This window comes from Siniperca chuatsi, linkage group LG12 (genome assembly GCF_020085105.1).
Source record: "Siniperca chuatsi isolate FFG_IHB_CAS linkage group LG12, ASM2008510v1, whole genome shotgun sequence".
NCBI classification, from domain to species: domain Eukaryota; kingdom Metazoa; phylum Chordata; class Actinopteri; order Centrarchiformes; family Sinipercidae; genus Siniperca; species Siniperca chuatsi.
The window spans coordinates 29,521,465-29,542,387 of NC_058053.1; the positions used below are offsets into that span (position 1 = coordinate 29,521,465).

Sequence of the window (20,923 nt, forward strand, 5' to 3'; positions counted from 1 at the left end):
GCCCCCCACTGAAACAACACAACCTGCACGGAATGAAGACCTTTTAGCATCTCTGGGTATGAGACGATATATCAGGTTGATGCTGGTTTGTTATTGACTTCAAATCTGATAGATGTCTATCAGATTTGACTCAGCAGCTTCAGACCTCTGAGTCACTGAAACCTGCAGTGTAATCTTCCTCACGCTGCTCCTCATCGCTTCATTTTTAAAACTCAGTTTAGAGTCAAAGTGCAGAAAGAATCCGATTAAAAGATAAAGTTCTCTAAACTCGAGTGTTGTTCTCGACAAAGAAACATGAATTAATAAGATGTAAATAAATGTTACCCGTACCACATGTATGGTCAACGTTAATGCTAGCTAGGAAATGTTAGCTAACCCACGTTTGCATTTCCACCAAAAACTCAAGATATCTGTTTTAACAGTGGCTGGTGTAACGATGTGACAGTGATTCAACAGCACTGTCCTCCTGATCTGGAATATTTATTGAGCCTCTCCACAACTGCCCACCCCAGAAGCTCCCCCCCTCCCCCGACCATAAGCTGTCTCCGGTGTTCACAGACATCTTTAACACCTCACTGGAGACATGCCATGTTCAAGTCCTCCACCATCATCCCCGTCCCCAAAAAACCAAGGACCACAGGACTTAACGACTACAGACCCGTCGCCCCGACCTCTGTGGTAATGAAGTCTTTTGAGCGCCTTGTGTTGTCCCACCTCAAATCCATCACAGACGCACTCCTGGACCCCCTGCAGTTCGCCTACAGAGCCAACAGGTCTGTAGACGATGCAGTAAACATGGAAACCTTCACTTCATCCTCCAGCACCTGGACTCCTCAGGAACCATGATCCTGTTAGTGGACTTCAGCTCCGCCTTCAACACCATCATCTTGGCTCTGCTGCAGGACAAGCTCTCCCAGCTGAGTGCACCTGTCTCCACCTGCAGGTGGACCACAGACTTCCTGTCCGACAGGAGGAAGCATGTGAGGCTGTGGAAACAGGTCTCTGACTCCCGGACCATCAGTACCAGTTCCCCCAAAGGATGCGTTCTTTCCCCTCTGCTCTTCTGCCTGTTCACCAACAGCTGCACCTCCAGTCACCAGTCCGTCAACCTCCTGAAGTTTGTGGATGACACCACCCTAATTGGGCTCATCTCTGTTGGGGACGAGTCTACCTACAGGTGGGAGATTGACCACCTGGTGCAGTCTGAAGAACCTGGAGCTCAACGCTCTCAAGACAGTGGAAATGGTTGTGGATTACAGGAAGAACCCCAATCTACCTTCCCTCCAGGACCTGTACACCTCCAGGACCCTGAGGTGAGCAGGTAAGATGGAGGCTGACCCCTCCCACCCCGGACACAAACTGTTTCAGACACTTCCCTCCGGCAGGAGGCTGCGCTCCATCAGGACCAAAACCTCACGCCACAAAAACAGTTTCTTCCCGTCTGCAGCCTCGTCAACAGGACCGGGACCCCCACTGACTCTGACTCTCATACCCACCCAACACCCCCCTTATAGTACAGTATACTCATACTGTCAACTTTTGCACATTCCCATTTAAATATTTTGCACAAACTGCTATTTAAGTAACAGTCTTATTGTATATATTCTTTATTATTTTACAATATTCTTTTAATATTCTTTAATATTTTATTGTCAGTTTTATATTTTATATTTATGATTCTTGACCTGCAGTACTTGCTTCATCTTTCTTATTGTTTATTGTTTTGCACCAAAATACCAAAGCAAATTCATGTACGAGTGTTATCCTGCACGTGATTTACCTGTATGTAGTTACCTGTGCCAGCGTTAGCTGAACAAGTGTTAGATGTACAAAGTTAACCCATACGATTGTTACCTGTACGAATCTCACCTGTATGATGGACAGGTGGGTATGGTCTGGCTGAAATGCAGCGCCGCCGTTCTCGCCCTCCAGTGCCATTTCTTGGCGGGCAGCGTGAAGACGGAGCAGCCATCGATGTTTTCTTTCAGCAGGTCGATCAGCTGTTTGTGAGAGCCGCCGTAAAACGGCTCCACCAGCAGAACGCTGGGAGCCCGAGCGCTCTGCCGAGAGGAGACCGTTAGTTAGACTGCTGGGGTTCAGTTCTCACCTATTCTCTTGGTTTATTATGGTTTGATGTTTGGTTTTTGGAAAGCACTTTGTAACTTGATTCTGATATGTGCTATATAAGTTAACTTTAGTATTATTATTGTTTATATTTCCTCCTATTCGAGCTTCACCTGGATGTTGCTGCCTGTGCCAGCGTTAGCCGTACAAATGTTACCCGTACGAAGCTTAACCCCTACGAACATTAAACTTTATGAACGTTAACCTGTATCTATACAAATTAACTTTAGTTTCATTACTGTTTTTACTGTTAACTGATTGTTTCTTTGTTACGATTGATCAATGTGGATTTGGGACATTTTATGATATTGAAAATTAAAAAGTTGTATAGTCTGATGTTGAATGGAAATGCTCGTATTGTGATACAATGTGGATGAAAACAGGACTAGGACAACAACAAACTTTAGGCAAAAATGCCAAAAATGTACTTATTCAGGTTTCTCTAATGTGAACATTTACTGTTAATCTTGTGCGACAGTAAACTAAATATCTTTGGCTGGCAGATTAATCGATAATAAATATAACTGTTAGTTGCAGCAGGAAAACCGTCTATCTATTTAGCAGATCAATATTTAAATACAGTAGGGCCTAGGTCTGTCCACATCCTGTTGTTGGCATTTATGTCACAGCAACAAAGCACAACTCAGGATGACTAAACATGAAAACCTAGAGAGATATTTAAAACAATCTTCTCTGTGCTCAGATGTCTGATGTGATATTTGAATTCTTTCAGCAAACTAACCAAACATCAGTCTGTAAAATACGGTGCGATACATAATTACAGCTGCAACGACCAGCAGATCGACAATACAATAATCAATTACAATTTTAATAGTCTAATGAAGTTAAAGCTCCAAAGTTGAATGCGGGTGTAGTTTAGGCCGGATGACTTTATTAGTCCTCAGAGGATGAACTAGTTTGGTTAAACAGTCTCTCAAACTAACACGAGCTCCAAGAAGACACTACATCTTAAAATATTCAGTACCATCGATAAATAAAAGGCTACAAATACATCAGAAGTGATGCACCTGAAAACAAGACTAATGAAATAAGCTTAAACAAAACCCTACAAATGATGTAAGAAATGCATCCGAGCAGAAATCTCCTGTTAATTCAACATTTCACAGCTGTGGGAACAAACGGCCTTTTAAATCATCTTTGACTGCCTCTCAGAGCTTCAGACTGAAGTGTGATGACTCAGGAGTTACTCCGACACCACGACAGCAGCCTTTTGAATTAATAAACATGCTCATCCCGTTCCTCTCGTTAGCACAAATGCTGCTACACCAACAAACAACAGAAAACACTTGGAAGCTTCTTTCTGACCCCAGAGGACGTTAAACATGAACATTTTCTGTCCCACACTAACTGCAGAAACACTGAAATCTGACCAGATTCATCACATTTAGCCCATTAATGGATTAACCAATCAAAACAAAATTAATCTGCAACTGTAGTAGTTTCTCAGACGTGCACTGTTGCAGGTTTACTTTGTCTCACGTAGTAAACTGAATCTGTGTTTGGGACCAGTGGTTCCCAACCTGGGGGCCAGGTCCTCTCAGGGGGTCCCAAGAAAACCGTGAGGGTCAGCAGATAACTCGCCAGATACGCACAATAATGTACATTGTCCCCTGATTTTAATGCCTCGCTGTATATTATTTATATAGTAGTCGTATATAAATGTATTTTTCAATGTGCCAACAAATAAAATAATGAAAACTATGAAGTGCAAACTGCAGCAGCCTGACGGAGGCGATGTGGTGATGAAGAGCGGAACGTTTCCTTTCAGTCAGTAAATGGAAAACTATTGTTGACGCAGAAAGTTAACTTTGCAGCAACAAACCACAATAAATCATAATATCTGTGTATTTGCAGCACAATGTGCCCTGATAGAGAAGCTCCGAGTCCATTATGATGCGAGGAGGTTTAACAGGAAGTGGACGTCTTACGGTCCCTGAGCTTTCTGTCCTTCCACTGAATTCCCTCCCAGAGATTTCCAGTCCGCCCTCCATTTAGCTGCCCACAATGGGAGCTAATGTGGCAGCACTCAGCCCACAGACTGCTCAATCAGTCAATATCTGCTCCCTGCAGCTCAGTAATGCTACTCATATCTGGAGAAGGAAATGAGCTCGCTGTGTCTCGGTCGCTGCGGGGCCACCGCGCCGGTTCAGCAGAGGTTAAATGCAAATGTGTCAAAAATAAAAATCTGATTGGAAACAGAAGCATAATGTTGCCCATTGTGCTGAAATGGTCCAATCTATTTCCTGAAAGCTGCCAAAAGGATGTGAAATATGAAAATGTGAACGTGTCAGACGGAGATTGTTTGATTAACTCGGTGGTTTCTGACCTTTTGGCCTTTAAAACGCAGATGCAATGTGGACTGGTTTCAGGTTCAGGCTCCGGTGTGGACCGGATCAGTTCATCTTCCCACACTGATTCACCTGAACGATTTTCACAAGCCCAAGTCATCATCGTTTCACCAGAACGAGACAAACTGGGACAAAATAATTATGATTTTGTCTCTTTAATCATCTTGGGGCCCGCTGGGGCTCCGGAGCCAGAGGTTGGGAACCACTCGATTAAGTAAAAGACTAAACACTCAAATAGAACAATAATAAATATACTAGTTAATAAAGTTTTTTAGTTGTATCAGTATATCTGTCTGATGTGATGATTAACAGAACAGGTGTGAAGACACAACAACGCATCTGATAAATGAATTAATTAATAAATAAAAGTGGGCAAACAGAGTGATAGCTGGCAAATATTACGACAAAGACAACAGCTAGAACAACAAAAGTGTTCATCGTCACGACAACCGGACTAACGGAGCGACAAGATGTCGGTAAATACAACAATAAAAATAGATCAGGCAGCAGCGACGCAGAGGAAAAGGCAGAGAAAGAGCGCGAGGCCTCGGCTCAGTCCGACCGTCCTGCGTTCGATTCTTCTCACAGGAAGTTTGTTAGTAAATGTGAAATCGATCGAGTGAAGCAGAGAGAACTCATCATTCCACCTTAAAACTCAAACAGTCCCTATAAACCACGCCGGGGGATTCCAGCCTCGCAGACTCATCTCACCTAGACACCTTTCCTCGCCCACTGCTGCGAACATGGAAGGCTGCCGACACACATGAAACAAAGGGTTAATGTCAGCGCTTTCCCCCCCGGCGGGGGGATCCCCCGGCAGCCCGCGGCGAGGGGTTCGCACCAGCTGAGGCGTGAGTCAGGCGGCCTGGAAACTAAACGCCACGCTGTCAGCGGAACCTGGAAATGTTTTTCTGCTTCTTCACGTCTGACGGTGCTGTTATGAATCTGCCACGAGTCCGTGGGCGAAGCAGGAATTCACTGCTTCATCCCACCTGACGTCCTGGTGACATCACCGCTGTCTGACGCTGCTCGTCACTCGTTACCCCTTCTCACCTGGAAATACAAAACCACGTACGCTACGTTCACCGAGTGCACACGGCTTCCTGTTTCCATTATTACATATACATATTATTAAAATATATATGACTTCCACTTAGCGCCATCATCAGGTCAGCATGTTAGTGCGTCCAACACTTTGGTTGACTTACGCCGCTCACTGTGAGCAGGCGAAGCGGCGTAAACGTCCCTGAAGGGGAAATAAAGGAGTTGACCGGGAGCAGGACACACCGCCGGCGACAGCGAGTCATCTGCCCGCCACCGTCTTACCGCCGGGTCGCACCTGGCTGGTGACCGCCGCGCCCCCGACCGCCGCGCAGCCCCTAAGCCGTCCAGAAACCTCGGGAACACCCGCTTTGAGTTTATAACTCGTTAGCTATCTGAGGCAGCGGGCGGTGTGCCACTCTACTCAGCTCCAGGACCACAGAACGCATCGTATCGATCCCAGAGTTTCCCCTCGGGGATCAATAAAGTGTTTCTGATTCTGATTAACTCACAGCTCACGTTGGTAGGAGACAAACGTCTTTTTTCAACAAGCCCACTTCCTGTTGGTTATGTAGCGTTTTTTTAGACATTTTTCCCTTTACGAGGATCATTTGAGTCACAGTTTGGTCATGGAGGACGGCAGAGCTACGCACGAGTCGCACGAGTCGCAGCGCGCCATCAGCTGGCTAATCAGCTACACGTCGTCAATAAGTGAAAACTAACTGTGGACGTGAACAGCACTCGTGAGAAGCAGAAACTCACACAGATGTTCAGATTGATTCCACGCTACATATGAAGCTAGAGCTAGCAGCTGGTTAGCTTAGCTTAGCATGAAGACTGGAAACTGTGACACAGCTAGCTAAGCTTAGCATAAAGACTGGAAACAAGGGAAACAGATAGCTAAACTTAGCATAAAGACTGGAAACAAGGGAAACAGCTAGCTAAGCTTAGCATAAAGACTGGAAACGGTGTGAGCAGCTAGCTAAGCTTAGCATAAAGACTGGAAACAAGGGAAACAGCTAGCTAAGCTTAGCATAAAGACTGGAAACTGTGTGAAACAGCTAGCTAAGCTTAGCATAAAGACTGGAAACGGTGTGAAACAGCTAGTTAAGCTTAGCATAAAGACTGGAAACGGTGTGAGCAGCTAGCTAAGCTTAGCATAAAGACTGGAAACAAGGGAAACAGCTAGCTAAGCTTAGCATAAAGACTGGAAACTGTGTGAAACAGCTAGCTAAGCTTAGCATAAAGACTGGAAACGGTGTGAAACAGCTAGTTAAGCTTAGCATAAAGACTGGAAACGGTGTGAGCAGCTAGCTAAGCTTAGCATAAAGACTGGAAACAAGGGAAACAGCTACCTAAGCTTAGCATAAAGACTGGAAAGAGGGGTAACAGCGAGCTAAGCTTAGCATAAAGACTGGAAACGGTGTGAAACAGCTAGCTAAGCTTAGCATGAAGACTGGAAACAGGGGAAACAGCTAGCTAAGCTTAGCATGAAGACTGGAAACAGCGAGCTAAGCTTAGCATAAAGACTGGAAAAAAGGGAAACAGCTAGCTAAACTTAGCATAAAGACTGGAAACAAGGGAAACAGCTAGCTAAGCTTAGCATGAAGACTGGAAACAGGGGAAACAGCTAGCTAAGCTTAGCATGAAGACTGGAAACAGGGGAAACAGCTAGCTAAACTTAGCATAAAGACTGGAAACGGTGTGAAACAGCTAGCTAAGCTTAGCATGAAGACTGGAAACAGGGGAAACAGCTAGCTAAGCTTAGCATAAAGACTGGAAATGGTGTGAAACAGCTAGCTAAGGTTAGCATAAAGACTGGAAATGGTGTGAAACAGCTAATTAAGCTTAGCATAAAGACTGGAAACAGGGGTAATAGCTAGCTAAGCTTAGCATAAAGACTGGAAATATGTGAAACAGCTAGCTAAGGTTAGCATAAAGACTGGAAACAGGGGGAAAAGCTAGCTTAGCATAAAGACTGGAAACAGAGGGAAAACTGCTAACTTAGCTTAGCATAAAGACTGGAAACAGGGGTAACAGCTAGCTAAGATTAGCATAAAGACTGGAAACAGGAGAAACAGCTAGCTAAGCTTAGCATAAAGACTGGAAACGGTGTGAAACAGCTAGCTAAGCTTAGCATAAAGACTGGAAATGATGTGAAATAGCTAGCTAAACTTAGCATAAAGACTGGAAACAGGGGGAAACAGCTAGCTTAGCATAAAGACTGGAAACAGGGGGAAACAGCTAGCTTAGCATAAAGACTGGAAACAGGGGGAAACAGCTAGCTAAGCTTGGCATAAAGACTGGAAACAGGGGGAAACAGCTAGCTTAGCATAAAGACTGAAAACGGAGGGAAAACTGCTAACTTAGCTCAATATAAAGACTGGAAACAGGGGTAACAGCTAGCTAAGCTAGCATAAAGAGTGGAAACAGGAGAAACAGCTAGCTAAGCTTAGCATAAAGACTGGAAACGGTGTGAAACAGCTAGCTTAGCATAAAGACTGGAAACAGCTAGCTAAGCTTGGCATAAAGACTGGAAACAGGGGGAAACAGCTAGCTTAGCATAAAGACTGAAAACGGAGGGAAAACTGCTAACTTAGCTCAACATAAAGGCTGGAAACAGGGGTAACAGCTAGCTAAGCTAGCATAAAGAGTGGCACCTCTAAAGCTGATTAAAACACTAAAGTATAAAGACGTAACCTCCAATGAAACACCTTTACACTTCAGTTTTTGTACAAATTAAACAAACAAGATGTAACGTGTTAGCGTATCACTTTGTGTTACATCAGAAATGGCTCCTGTTATCGTTAAAAGAGACTTTTCTTGTTATGACGTGAAAAGCTGGTTTGTTGTTAAGTCAACGAACTTCTATCTGTTGACTGGATCTTTTTAACAAGACTAATCAATTAGTGGATCGACAGAAAACGATTAATTTCAGTCATTTGTCAAACAAAAATAGTTTACAAAATGCTACAATTTGTCAGGTTTTGGCTTCGGAAATGTGAGGGTTTGTTTTATATGACAGTAAACTGAATATCAAACGTCTCGGGCTCTGGGAAACCGATTGGCATTTTTTCACTATTTCGTGACCTTTCAAAAAGATAATTGTCAGATTAATTGATAATGAAAATAATTGTTCATCGCAGCCCTCGACGGCGTACGTTTGTGACATAACGGAAAAGTTTTGTTACAGAACCAGATACGACAGGTGCAGTAATAACGAGAAACTATGTTATAATAAAAATATCCTGTGAAAGTGAAGTGAAACGTCTAAAGAAGAAACTACTAAATATTGTTTTTTCCGTCGTGGCACCAAAACTGTGCTGTAAAACATAAGCATGGTGAGTTTTACTGAGAACGGCAAAGAAAAGCAGCAACTCCTCACACTGGAGAAACAGGAAACACAGGTTGTTTTGCATTTTTGTTTGAAAACGTGACAGTGGCTGATTATTTTTGCCAGTCGACTAATCGCTTGACTAGTCGTTTCAGCTCTACTGTTTATAAATGATCTATTTCTGAGTGAAATATCTTGGCAGCAGTAACGTTTACTTGTCTTTAGTCACCACACGCGGCAGTGAAAGAGAAATATTCTGAAACTACAATTTGTGAGACCATTACACCAGGATCACATTAAATAAAAGACTGACTAATAACGTGTCCTAAAACCTTTAATTCCTGCTTCTTTCACTGTGACTGAAGCAGCCGTCTAACAGGAACATGTAATACAGAGCAGCTTTGATCTCATATTAGAGGATTAATGTGAGTGAGAAGTGACTTTCTTCTGTTAATTGAAGCAGTCGTAGTTCACAGCTCAGACTGTATAATGAACACAGAGTTAATCATCAATCACACTGTAATTACAGAGGCGAGGTCATCTCTGAGGACCGAGAGCCTGGAGGACGAAAAGGTCCGAAAACACTCAACATGATGAGCTTTACAAGGTTACTCTCATCACTCACTATCTCATATATATATATATATATATATATATATATATATATTCACTATATGTTCACTATTATATATATATATTGAACATTTAATAGTCTTTCTACAGAATCCTTCTTTATCGGACCATTATTTAAAACTTTTGAACTGCTATTACTGGATTACACGCCATTAGGCAGAAACCTCTACTCTAGATGTCAGTCTGATAGTGCTGTGGCTAGATTTAAGGAAGCGATCCCATCTGCATTTAATTATGCAAATAGCAGTCCCTCCCAAATTGACCATCTAGTTGTTAGCGCTGCAGGCTCACTGCGAACGACACTCGATTCTATCGCTCGATAATAAAACAAAGAAGGTTAGCTCCATGGTATAACCCCCAAACCTGCAAATTAAAGCAGAAATCACGAAAACTTGAAAGGAAATGGTTCCAACAACCTGGAAGAATCCCGTTTAGTCTGGAAAGATAGTCTTAAAACATAGAGGAAGGCCTCCGTAATGCTAGAGCAGCTTACTACTCATCATTAATAGAGGAAAATAAGAACAACCCCAGGTTTCTTTTCAGCACTGTAGCCAGGCTGACAGAGTCACAGCTCTACCGAGCCATGTATTCCTATAGCCCTCACTAGTAACGACGACTGGATCTGTGGTTGTGGGCCACCTGCTGCCCCCGTGTTCCTGCAGAGTCTGGATCTGTGGTTGTGGGCCACCTGCTGCCCCCCGTGTTCCTGCTTGACAGCTGCTGCTACAGTTATTGTTATTGGCTCTGTTACTGATGCTGACATTATTCTTCCTATAGCTGTCATTCCTATTATTACTAATTTATTAATATTAATATTACAATTACTATTCTACCATTTTAAAAATTCTAGGTGGTATTTGCATCGTGCCTCCACCTTTCCCTAAACCCCCCCTCCCCCTCTCTCTCGGATGGCCGCCCACCATTTACTTGCCGCTGTCGCCAAATGCTTGCTCATGGTGGGATCTGTTGGGTCTCTGTAAATAATATTATAAAGGGTTCAGTCTAGACCTCCTCTGTAGGAAAACTGCAATGAGATAACTTCTGTTATGAACTGGTGCTGTATAAATAAAATTGAATATATATATATATATATATATATATATATATATATATATATATATATATATATATATATATATATATATATATATTTATTTTTTCATTATTATATATTTTCACTGTATATCGAATAAATATTCATATTAGAGAAGCTGGAGCCAGTGAATTTATGACATTTCTGCTTATACACTGATTTAAACAGGACGTCCTGGTGGTTATAATGTAAAACACATTACAACGCAGGGCTCCTCTCACTTTACTCCTCCAGCCTGAATCTCTACTGTCTCTTTCAATTCAAAGCAAAATGCTCTCATGTCAGCAGTTATTCTTATATGAAATACAGTCCTTTAATAGTCAAGTATCAAAGGTAAAGAGAAATAATATCACAGCGTTTGCCCTGTTTGATTAACTGTTAATATTGTTATAATATTCCAGACGTCTGAAAGTTAATAATGAGTCCTAACTTCTTGCAGCCTATCACTGCACACCGTCGACACCATGGAGAAACTTCAGCTCTCAGTTCATCTGATTTCCCCCCTGTAGTTTCGAGGTTAACGCGTCGACCACGAACTGCAACGTCCCCGATTCAAATCTGTCCAGACCTTGTGTTGCATCTCTCTCCCTTCACTTCCTGTCATCTCTGTACCGTCGCTGTCTGACAAAATGCTGAACCTGTTCCTGTCTCTCAATACTTCCAGAGAGTGGTCGCCGTTTTCTATTGATAAGAGACTTAAATGATTAATCAATTAAAAAAATGTTGCTGATAGATTTTCTGTCAGCTTATTGATTAATAGTTACATTTTTCAGGTCTGTCATTGGATCGTTGATGTCAGATCCAGGGTCAGTTTTCTGTAAAAATTAGGGCTGTAACAGTTCGTGTATTCGTGCTGAGCCGTCACGGTCCGGGGGTCACGGCAAGGGGGTCACGGTCTGTGGGTCACGGTCCGGGGGTCACGGTCTGTGGGTCACGGTCTGTGGGGTCACGGTCTGTGGGTCACGGCAAGGGGGTCACGGTCCGGGGTCACGGTGGGGTCACGGTCCAGGGTCACGGTCCAGGGTCACGGTCCTGTGGGTCACGGTCTGTGGGTCACGGTCCGGGGGGTCACGGCAAGGGGGTCACGGTCCGGGGTCACGGTGGGTCACGGTCCGGGGTCACGGCAAGGGGGGTCACGCGGCGTGGGGTCACGGTGTGGGGTCACGGTGTGGGGTCACGGTCTGTGGGTCACGGTCCGGGGTCACGGGCAAGGGGGTCACGGTCCGGGGTCACGGCAAGGGGGTCACGGCGTGGGGTCACGGTCTGTGGGTCACGGTGTGGGGTCACGGTCTGGGGTCACGGTCCGGGGTCACGTGTGGGGTCACGGTCTGTGGGTCACGGTGTGGGGTCACGCGGTGTGGGGTCACGGTCTGTGGGTCACGGTCCGGGGTCACGCGGCAAGGGGTCACGGTCCGGGGTCACGGCAAAGGGGGTCACGGTCCGGGGGTCACGGCAAGGGGGTCACGGCGTGGGGTCACGGTCTGTGGGTCACGGTGTGGGGGTCACGGTCTGTGGGTCACGGGTCGGGGTCACGGGGGTCACGGTCTGTGGGTCACGTGTGTGGGGTCACGGTCTGTGGGTCACGGTCCGGGGTCACGGTGTGGGGGTCACGGTCCAGGGTCACGGTCCGGGGTCACGGTGTGGGGTCACGGTGTGGGGGGTCACGGTGTGGGGGGTCACGGTCTGTGGGGGTCACGGTCCGGGGTCACGGTGCAGCTACACGGTATGTAGATTGATGCATATAATGCAGAACCAAAGTTCACGAGTGCGAGTTCTGCCCGCTAACATTTAGCCGTGCGTCGTTAGCAACACGTGCTGAGGTTAGCACAACAAGCTGACTGGCGTGCTAACCCTGCAGTCAGTCAGTCACACTATGGCGAGCGCAAATGAAAAGCTGGAAGACCCGCCTGCATCCTTTAAACCAGTTGATTGGGAAGAATTTGTTTCCCGGTCAGCGACAACAACGAGAGCGTTAATCAGAACGGTGTGTCGCCGTTGTAGGTATGTGAATGGAAACACGTCGAACATGCTAACGCCAAACAGCGGGACGAGGAAAAGGCCAGAGCCCAACTCTTTACTCCTTTAGACACAAAAGCAGAACGGAAACTATTACTTATTGTGATCTATAATATTATTAGAAATTAATATTTATTATTCCATTTATTTTGTATTTTCAATTTCACAGAATAAGAGATGCCTTTCAGTTTTATTGCCTTCTGAGTGTCCGTACAGCGTAAAACTGAAATGTTGCTTATTTTTATAACAACACAGAAAACCAAAGCTGCCAGTGGGCAAAAAGCTACCTCAGGTTATTTCCCCGCTATGCCGACTCACACCGAGCCGTAATAATTAATCAGTTTGTACAACTGACGCTATGATATGTTGAAATTACGGTATTATTTACGTGTGTGCAAAGGGCAACATGGAAATCATCGTTTTACTAAACACGGTGTAACTAAAGGTCAATATATCGGTGATTCTGATTCTTTCATGATTTTTAAAAGACAGAAAACAAAAGCAAACCTCACATGAAAACTCTCGAATACTCATAACTGCTGATTATTTCTGACACTTGAAACGTGGCCATAAAATATTGTGTTGCGTAGTTTCAATTTAAAGCATGAGTCATATTCTGTGATCTTGTTCTGAATGTAAAACCTCTCAACTGCAGCTGCCGCATGAAGAAACTGCAGTATTACACAGTATTTCGCTCTGAAATACAGCGAAGGAGCTGTGAACTCAAAGCGCTGCAGTTACTTTTACTGCTGTTTATTTTTACCGCAGTAAAAAACTGACAGGCTTTCAGTTGTAAATGGCTTTTTTATTTTATTGCAGTTATTAATTAATATTTAGGGCCTCTTAGTACACTACAGTTTACCTTTTGCAATGTATAACATACTCTATATCTATCTGTGTATTTATATATATATATATATATATATATATATATATATATATATATATATATATATATATATATATATATATATTTACTCATGTACTGTTTTGAGGTACTTGTATGTAATGTGAATATTTCCATACTGGTTTAATGTCCTGCTCCTTCCTCCGACTTCACATTTCAGAGGGAAATACTGCACAACATGTGTCTGACAGCTGGAGTTACTGGTTACTGTACAGATTCAAGGTTTAAAAACATATAATCACTTTAGACACTTACAGATTAAACTTCCCATCAGTGTCGAAAGTTAGAATTAGCTGCACCTCCTGCTACTAGGGTGGCACATTGTGGACAAAACGTCTAATTTACAGCGTAATATTGACATGTATCCCAATATGGTGCATTTTCTGGAAAAATCAAGTTATAATCAATAATAAAAAACGCAGGAACATCTGTTCTCAGTAAATTCAGTAACAAACACTTTCAAAGAAGAAAAGCTCTTGTTGCTGGTCTCTTCCCTCATAATAACAGTTTTATTAAAATACTAACATCAGCAGTAACTCCAGCTGTCAGATCAGTGTTAGGAAGCAGGAGACAGATCAATAACTCCCCAGATTACATCCAGCTGCTGTTTCTTATTGTTTTGCGTTTGGTTTTTGTGAAACTTTGTAATCTTTGAGTTTGATATCAGCGACATAAACTTTCTGTTATCAGTACTTATAGTGCAGGACTGCAGTAAATGTGTCTGCTGACTTTCCCTGAAGTAAAGTGTCCAAACTCCAAGCTGGAGTCCTCTGAGCGGACAGAAACTCTCAGTCCTGCTGTGTGTAGCTCCGTTAGCCGGTAGCTCCGTTAGCCGGTAGCTCCGTTAGCCGGTAGCTCCGTTAGCCGGTAGCACCGTTAGCCGGTAGCTCCGTTAGCCGGTAGCTCCGTTAGCCGGTAGCTCCGTTAGCTGTTAGCTCCGTTAGCTGTTAGCTCTGTTAGCCGGTAGCTCCGTTAGCCAAACACACAGCAGGACCGCTGCTCACCGGCAGCTAACAGCTAACAGCTAGCAGCTAACTAGCTCTCCTCCTGCTGCTGCTAAAAACAACCCCCGTCTCTCCCCGTTCACAGCCGGTAACAGCCTCCGGGAGCACCGGAGCTCTGTCCCGGCTGTTTCCAGAAGGAACCCGGTAAACTGTGTCCACCGGGGAGGACAAACAGCGGACCGACTTCTCTCACACGGACGGTTCATTCACCCGCAGCGGGACACTCACCTCCGACTGCATCTGCCCGGCGCCGAGCGACCGCGGACGCACAGCGTACTGCGTCATCACGTCGCTTTAAGAGCCGACCGTGCGGGGACGCCTCTTCCTCTGTCCAAAGAAATAAGGAATAGACACACGCACACATGCGCGCGCAGACACACGCACACATGCGCGCGGTGGTAAACTTGCCATTGGCGTTTGAAGATCTCCAAACTTGACCAGATGGCTTTTTAATAAATGTACTAACATGCTGCACCTTCCTCCGGCCAGGTCAGAGGTCACAGGTCAGAGGTCACAGGTCACAGGTCAGAGGTCAGAGGTCACGCTGACTGTTCCAGTCACCGCTGCATTGCATCGTTTTGAAATCTTTGTTTAGCATCGTCAGCTTTATCATCCTTCACTTGCCGGAGAAGTAAACCATGGGTAGCGCAGCTTGCTCAGTGCAAGAAGTTTGGGATGTTGATTTGCAGACGCATTTAACAGAACTGATAATATATGAAAGCACCTAAATGAAATTTGTTTTCAGTCTGCTTGATGTTTAAAGCTGCATTAAACGATTTCTGACCAGTAGAATAAACATTCTTCCTTCTCTGCACACGAGCAGATCGCTTATATATCCAGAGAACGATGCGTATCACGACATAGCTAGGGCCTGCCCGAATGCCTCCAAGCTTCTACTGTTGCCATGGTAGTTGCCATGGTAGTTGCCATGGTAATCGACATCCAAATCAGCATCTGCATGCTTTGTTGTTTTTATTACGTGTGCATTTCCCCAAAAATCGCCACGAAATAAGAAATAGTAATCGAACGTACGTAACAGCGCGTTCTGTCGGGAGATGCAGTGACTCGAACCAACAGTGAGTAAGAAAAAGCATAAATAATAAATAACGTGTAACTTGTTAAGCTATGAGCGGAGGAGAAATCCGCTAGCCGCTAGGCTAATTTATGCAGTGTAACGTAGGCTTAAGCTAATAATGGTGACTGGCTAAAGTTTTGTCACTGAACCTCGACAGGCAACCCGACGTGAGTGAAGTGTTTGTGGCTTGGCATTGTGTAGCTTGGCTCTGTTGTGGGGACCAGACTGCGGCATAAAGTACGGTTTTCAAACCTAAACCACGACCATGCGACAGAAGTAGCCCCCCTTTCAGGTACGAGCTCCTAGTTTTGTCTGGGCTGTTCGGAGTTACGTCTGTTTGTGTTGCCTTCATGCAGTGTGAGTGTGTGTGTGTGTGTGCAGGTATTACTCATGTTGTGGGGACATAATCTGTTTACAGTCACATTGCGGGGACTCGCCTTCCTTTTGGGGACTAAACCCACGTCCCCATAACGTAAGTCATTAACTTTTAGGGTGAAGACTTGGTTTAAGGGAGGGTAAGATCAGGACGTGGTAGGCTAGTAGTGGTTATGGTCAGGGTCAGTCTCCAGGAGATGAATGTAAGTCAATGTAAAGTCCTCTGAAGTGCTGGAAACACGACTGTGTGTGTTAATGAATCAAACACAGGTACAAGAAGAATAACACAGTTTTATTAAAATTTAATTTGGCTACATTTATTCGAGCATGGTCATTTCCAAGAGAAATTAAAAATTCAATAATACATTTCAGGAATTCCTTCACCATCACCATCACCATCATCATCATCATCAGTCCTTCCTCATCTCTTCAGTTGGATGAATAAAGTGGATTTTTTTTTTAACTCTCAAAAATACAGTGTTTTAACAAAAATCATCGTATCAAAAGTTCCCCAAATTTAGAATTTCCAGTAGTTTCAAAGGAAATAAAACAAAAACAAAAAAATTGAAATTTTCCAAATACCATAGACACTCTCTATTCATAGTTTTGCTCCAATAGTCAATGACAGAATCATTTTTACTAAAATATATCTATTTGTGAGGAACTCTAATACTGTACACTACAGTATGAAATAAATAAAATTAGGAAATATAAAATGAGTCACATAAATAAAATGGTAAATTCTCAAATAAAACATTTTTTTTTTTTAAATTTGTGTTGGAAAATTCAACAAAAACAAAAAAGTAATACTGACAAAAAATACTGTCATGGAACAAAAAAATACTGAAAATTGCACAAACATATGTAAACTAACAAACTGCCGTCTATCTAAGCTAATACTGACGAATCAAAAACAAGATGAAATATTCATTTTTAATAGTGAAGCAGAGCAGAGAGGACACAGGTGATGTACACTGTACAGGGATGGCACTTTGCAGAAACGCACAGGTGAAAAGGTTTGCATATAAGGCTTTCTCTGGAGAAAAAATTCAACACACAAAAAAAGGCTCTGTCCTTTTTTATTTTTATCTTTTTAAAACGGAGCCCTTTCATATTACGCTCCATCCTCTCCTTTTTAAGACTCACATCGACATTTTATTTTGAAAATCACACAGGTTTAAATGTTCCTTCACATAAAAAAAAAAAAAAAAACATCAGGAGGCCCAAAGTCGTGTGGTTAGTTGGCAAAAACAATAAAACAGGATAAAAATAAAAAACGTCACAGTAAAAGGAGACAGAAAATACAACAATAACACTGACAGGAAGTGATCGAGTGTTCGAGGCTTTTTCCCCTCTTTTTTTAAACATTTTTTTTTATTTTGTAGTGATTCGGGGAGTCGAGTGCAATTTCCTGATGTGGGGGTTCGAACACAACGAGACACGGGAAGTTAAGAACATTATAGCACCACACAGCTTTTAGGCCTTTATAATACTGTACATTAAAAACAGCTTCACTTCATTTCATTATAATGATAATCATTATTACTTACTTCTTCTTTTATTTTTTATTTTTTGCATAATGTGGATTTTTAAACAATCCCACCCAGCTTCATGATGTGATGTTGGCCGTCATCATGTTGCATCTCCGGTTAGGGACTGTACCAAAATTATTTAGGGAGTGGAGAGAAGCTGCATCATATGCCCCGAGTGTTATTAATACTGTCTTTGAACCCCCCCTCCCCCACTGTTATCAATGTAACTATAGCCTCGTGTTTCATTTCACTTTATTGTATTTTATACAATTATCAGGTTCTGCCTGCGATCTGAGAGCCGAACTCTAAAGTTCCCTTTAATTCGTCAAAATAACACGCACCCTTGTTCTCTACAAATATAATATCAAAATCACATTTTTATTAGACTTATTTCAGATAAAACCTTCCGGTCACACCAGAAAGCGCCGCAGCGAATCTGCATGAATCTTTGCTAAATATTTGGTTGTAGAAGTCTGGTGACTGGCTAGTTGCTGAACTACTGTAGCTGGAGGGCTAACCGCTAACTCTCTAGGCGGCCAGGAACATGCTAGCGCTAGTCAGTCACATTAGCTGCTGGAGCTTATCTCTGTTTTCTTTGTTTACTCCCCCCTGACATTTTGTTCACCACCACGTTCAATCAAACGTTACTGAAGAAGGAAAATAAAGCTCTCTGAGCTAACGAGTATTAGCCATCACTGTTTGAGTCTGAGCTCTGAATGTAGTCACTGAGCAGCATGGTTAGCATCGAACCCTGAAACTGTTCAACAGCTAGCAGCTGAAATTTTGGACATAACTGGGTCATCCCTGAAGTTGTCACAGTTACGTCAGTTACTAATAACAACATTAATTCTTGCTAGCATGCTAACATTCTTGTTAGCATGAGCTGTGTAATTAACATTAGCAAGCAGGCTGTCTAGCATGGTAGCTAACGGTACAAATCAGCTTTTAATCGGGTTCAAACAAGATAGAAAATGACTCTCTGCTTAGTTTGCGTTTGTATGTGTCATTAATAACGACTTAGACGCAGTAAGCGTTCATGCAGAAATTTACAGGCAAGTTAGAGGATGAAGTTGGAGATAAAACCTCTTTTTTCAAATTGCAGGGCCATAAAAGTCAAAATAAACCGACACAAAACGCTGATAACTAGTCAAAGAACCTGATGAATCGAGTGTAAGAAAAGACGAGCTCTTTAAGCTGCGAGCTGAACGTGAATGTTTGGGACGAATAAAGTCCTGATGACAGATGACAGGACTGTTGTCGGGTAAAACACATCTTTATGATGTAACTTTAAATCTGAAATAAAGTATAGATCTGGGTTAAAATAGAACATTCACCTACAGTCTCTTATAATACCCTCCCCCTTCTTTCCACGCCTAATAATTTGTGTACAGTCCCTTAATAATAAAAGGATCTTCTTTCTGAATCGAGCCAAAGTGACAAATGTTCGAAAGCTTTTTTTAATGTTTCCTGATCAGTCGTCCTGGTCCGACTTGCCGTCTGTCTTCCCTTCTCGTGAACTCTCGTCCATCAGCTGCGTCGTGTCTTTGCCCTCGTCGTCCCTCGTCGAGTCCATCTGGCTCCTGCTGTCACCTTCCTCCTCCTCCTCTTCTTCCTCTCCTTCCCTGAAACTTGCCTCCTGTCTGTCTGTCACGTCCTCGTACATCTTGTCGTCCACTTCCCTCTCCTCTCGTCCTCCTCCTCCTCCCTCCCTGCCGTCCCTCAGGATCGTACCGCCGCCGTCCTCCTGCTGGTCCTCGGGGTCCGAGTACCCGAGCGGCCCCAGCCCCTGCAGGTAGGCCCTCCTCATCAGCAGCTCGGTGGGCTCCAGTCCTCCGACCACCACTCCTCCTCCGCCTCCACCCTTGTCCCTGGCCTCCCTCTCAGCCGCCTCGCGCTCCTCCGCCTCCCTCTTGCAGTAGGAGTATCGGTGGTTCATGTGCTGCGAGTAGGAGCCCGAGTGCGAGAAGCGTTTCCCGCATTTGTCGCACTGGTAAGGTTTCTCTCCCGAGTGGAGGCGCGAGTGTTCGATGAGATGGTGCTTGTGTTTGAAGGCCTTCTTACAGATCTGACACTGGTGAGGACGCTTCCCTGCAGAGACAGAAGGAGGAGAAGAAGTCAGGACGCCGCAGATACAACAACACACAGCAGAGCTTCAGTTACAGTCCGAACACAACGAGCAGCAACAGGAAGGAAAACCAGCAACATGGAGACATGTTTGATTTTCATATCGTGTGGTTATAACTGCAGCTGGAATTTGTTTCATCAACAATTTTGTTTAATTATTAGTAATTAGTTTGATTAATCGATGAGGTTTTTAAAGCAAAAATGCCAAAAATTCCCCGGTTTCATTTTCTCGAAGGTGAATAAACTGAATATATTTTGTTTTGGACTGTTGGACTGAACTGTGATCTGACATCAGATCGGTCCATTCACTGATCAATGGAATTTAAATTCTTGATCGTCTCTGTAATTTTCTTTCACTTTAAATGTTCGGCCTGTATGGACGAACTCTTCTCTAGTTTTGTTTCTCATGACTGAAGGATTCGTGTCAGATCTCGCAGATAATAATTACGGGACTGAAAACTCGTGAATTTAATCTCTAATAGTTGTGACTTGATGATAATGATGACATCATTACACATGATTCAAAGTCATGATTACGAGATCTGAAGGTCACAATCGTGACGTCTATAAAAGTACAAATTCATACAAATGATTTTAAAAATTGGGCTGTAACTTTTTGCAGTGGATGACACCAAAGTTTGTGGTTTGAAGTTTTGGCTGAAATCTGTTGATGAAATTCAACATCGACACAAAGTTTGATATTAAAGTGTGATCTATTCAGAAAATATAAATGAATATTATAATTAATAACATGACAATATGAAGCTTTCGAACTGAGACACAGACGAACATTGACGGGACATCGATAGAAATAAAACTTTAAGAGACTTTGAAACTTCTTGGAATCATTATTAGAGCGCTCGAGGCTTTGCAGCGAGACGACGCCAAAAGATTATCATCTGACTCTCGAGCCAGCAGTTTGTAAGTTTGATTCTGGTGCGGCATGAAGACGTCTCTGAGTCCACCAAAGACAGAAAAGACGACAAGCTCTGACAGCAAGAAGAAAGATTTCCCTTCCAGAACAATAAAGTTATAAATAAAGTTGTTGAAAGTTGAATCAGTGATTTTAAGACTTCAGAAATCATCGGAAATTATAGAACTGAACCTTGACAGGAAAAATCGAGTTTTGATATTTTAAACTAAATTAAAGTGGACATCTCTCAGCTGATTGGCTGTTATCCTGTTGGAGGGCACACGATTGGTCGACTGTCTGGTCTGAGCCGCTCGTCGTTTCAGAGCTGAAACGCTCAAATCCTCATTTTAAGTTTTCAAAACAGACTTTAAACTTGAAACCTG

The 20,923-nt window shown here is 43.3% G+C and overlaps 2 protein-coding genes and 1 long non-coding RNA gene across 7 annotated transcripts in view; 1 reads left to right on the forward strand and 2 right to left on the reverse strand.

Moving 5' to 3' along the window:
* The window catches only part of gtdc1 (glycosyltransferase-like domain containing 1), a 49,114-nt gene extending 34,216 nt beyond the window's left edge, over positions 1–14,898 (reverse strand). The window contains exons 1-2 of the mRNA XM_044217137.1: positions 14,750–14,898; positions 1,870–2,060 (exon numbers count right to left, since the gene is read on the reverse strand). Coding sequence (XP_044073072.1) covers positions 1,870–2,060; positions 14,750–14,806 — 248 coding nt within the window. The 5' untranslated portion in view covers positions 14,807–14,898. The remainder of the gene's footprint in view (positions 1–1,869; positions 2,061–14,749) is intronic.
* A 553-nt stretch (positions 14,899–15,451) lies between these two features.
* On the forward strand, positions 15,452–17,451 carry LOC122885126. Its single transcript, XR_006380050.1, has 2 exons — positions 15,452–15,597; positions 15,754–17,451. It is a non-coding gene; the product is annotated as an uncharacterized LOC122885126 (long non-coding RNA).
* Positions 16,243–20,923, reverse strand: part of zeb2a (zinc finger E-box binding homeobox 2a) — a 66,431-nt gene continuing 61,750 nt past the window's right edge. For all 5 annotated transcript variants that reach the window (XM_044215824.1, XM_044215825.1, XM_044215823.1 and 2 more), the window contains one exon: positions 16,243–19,591. In XM_044215824.1, the coding sequence (XP_044071759.1) occupies positions 18,975–19,591 (617 nt within the window). In that variant the 3' untranslated portion in view covers positions 16,243–18,974. The remainder of the gene's footprint in view (positions 19,592–20,923) is intronic.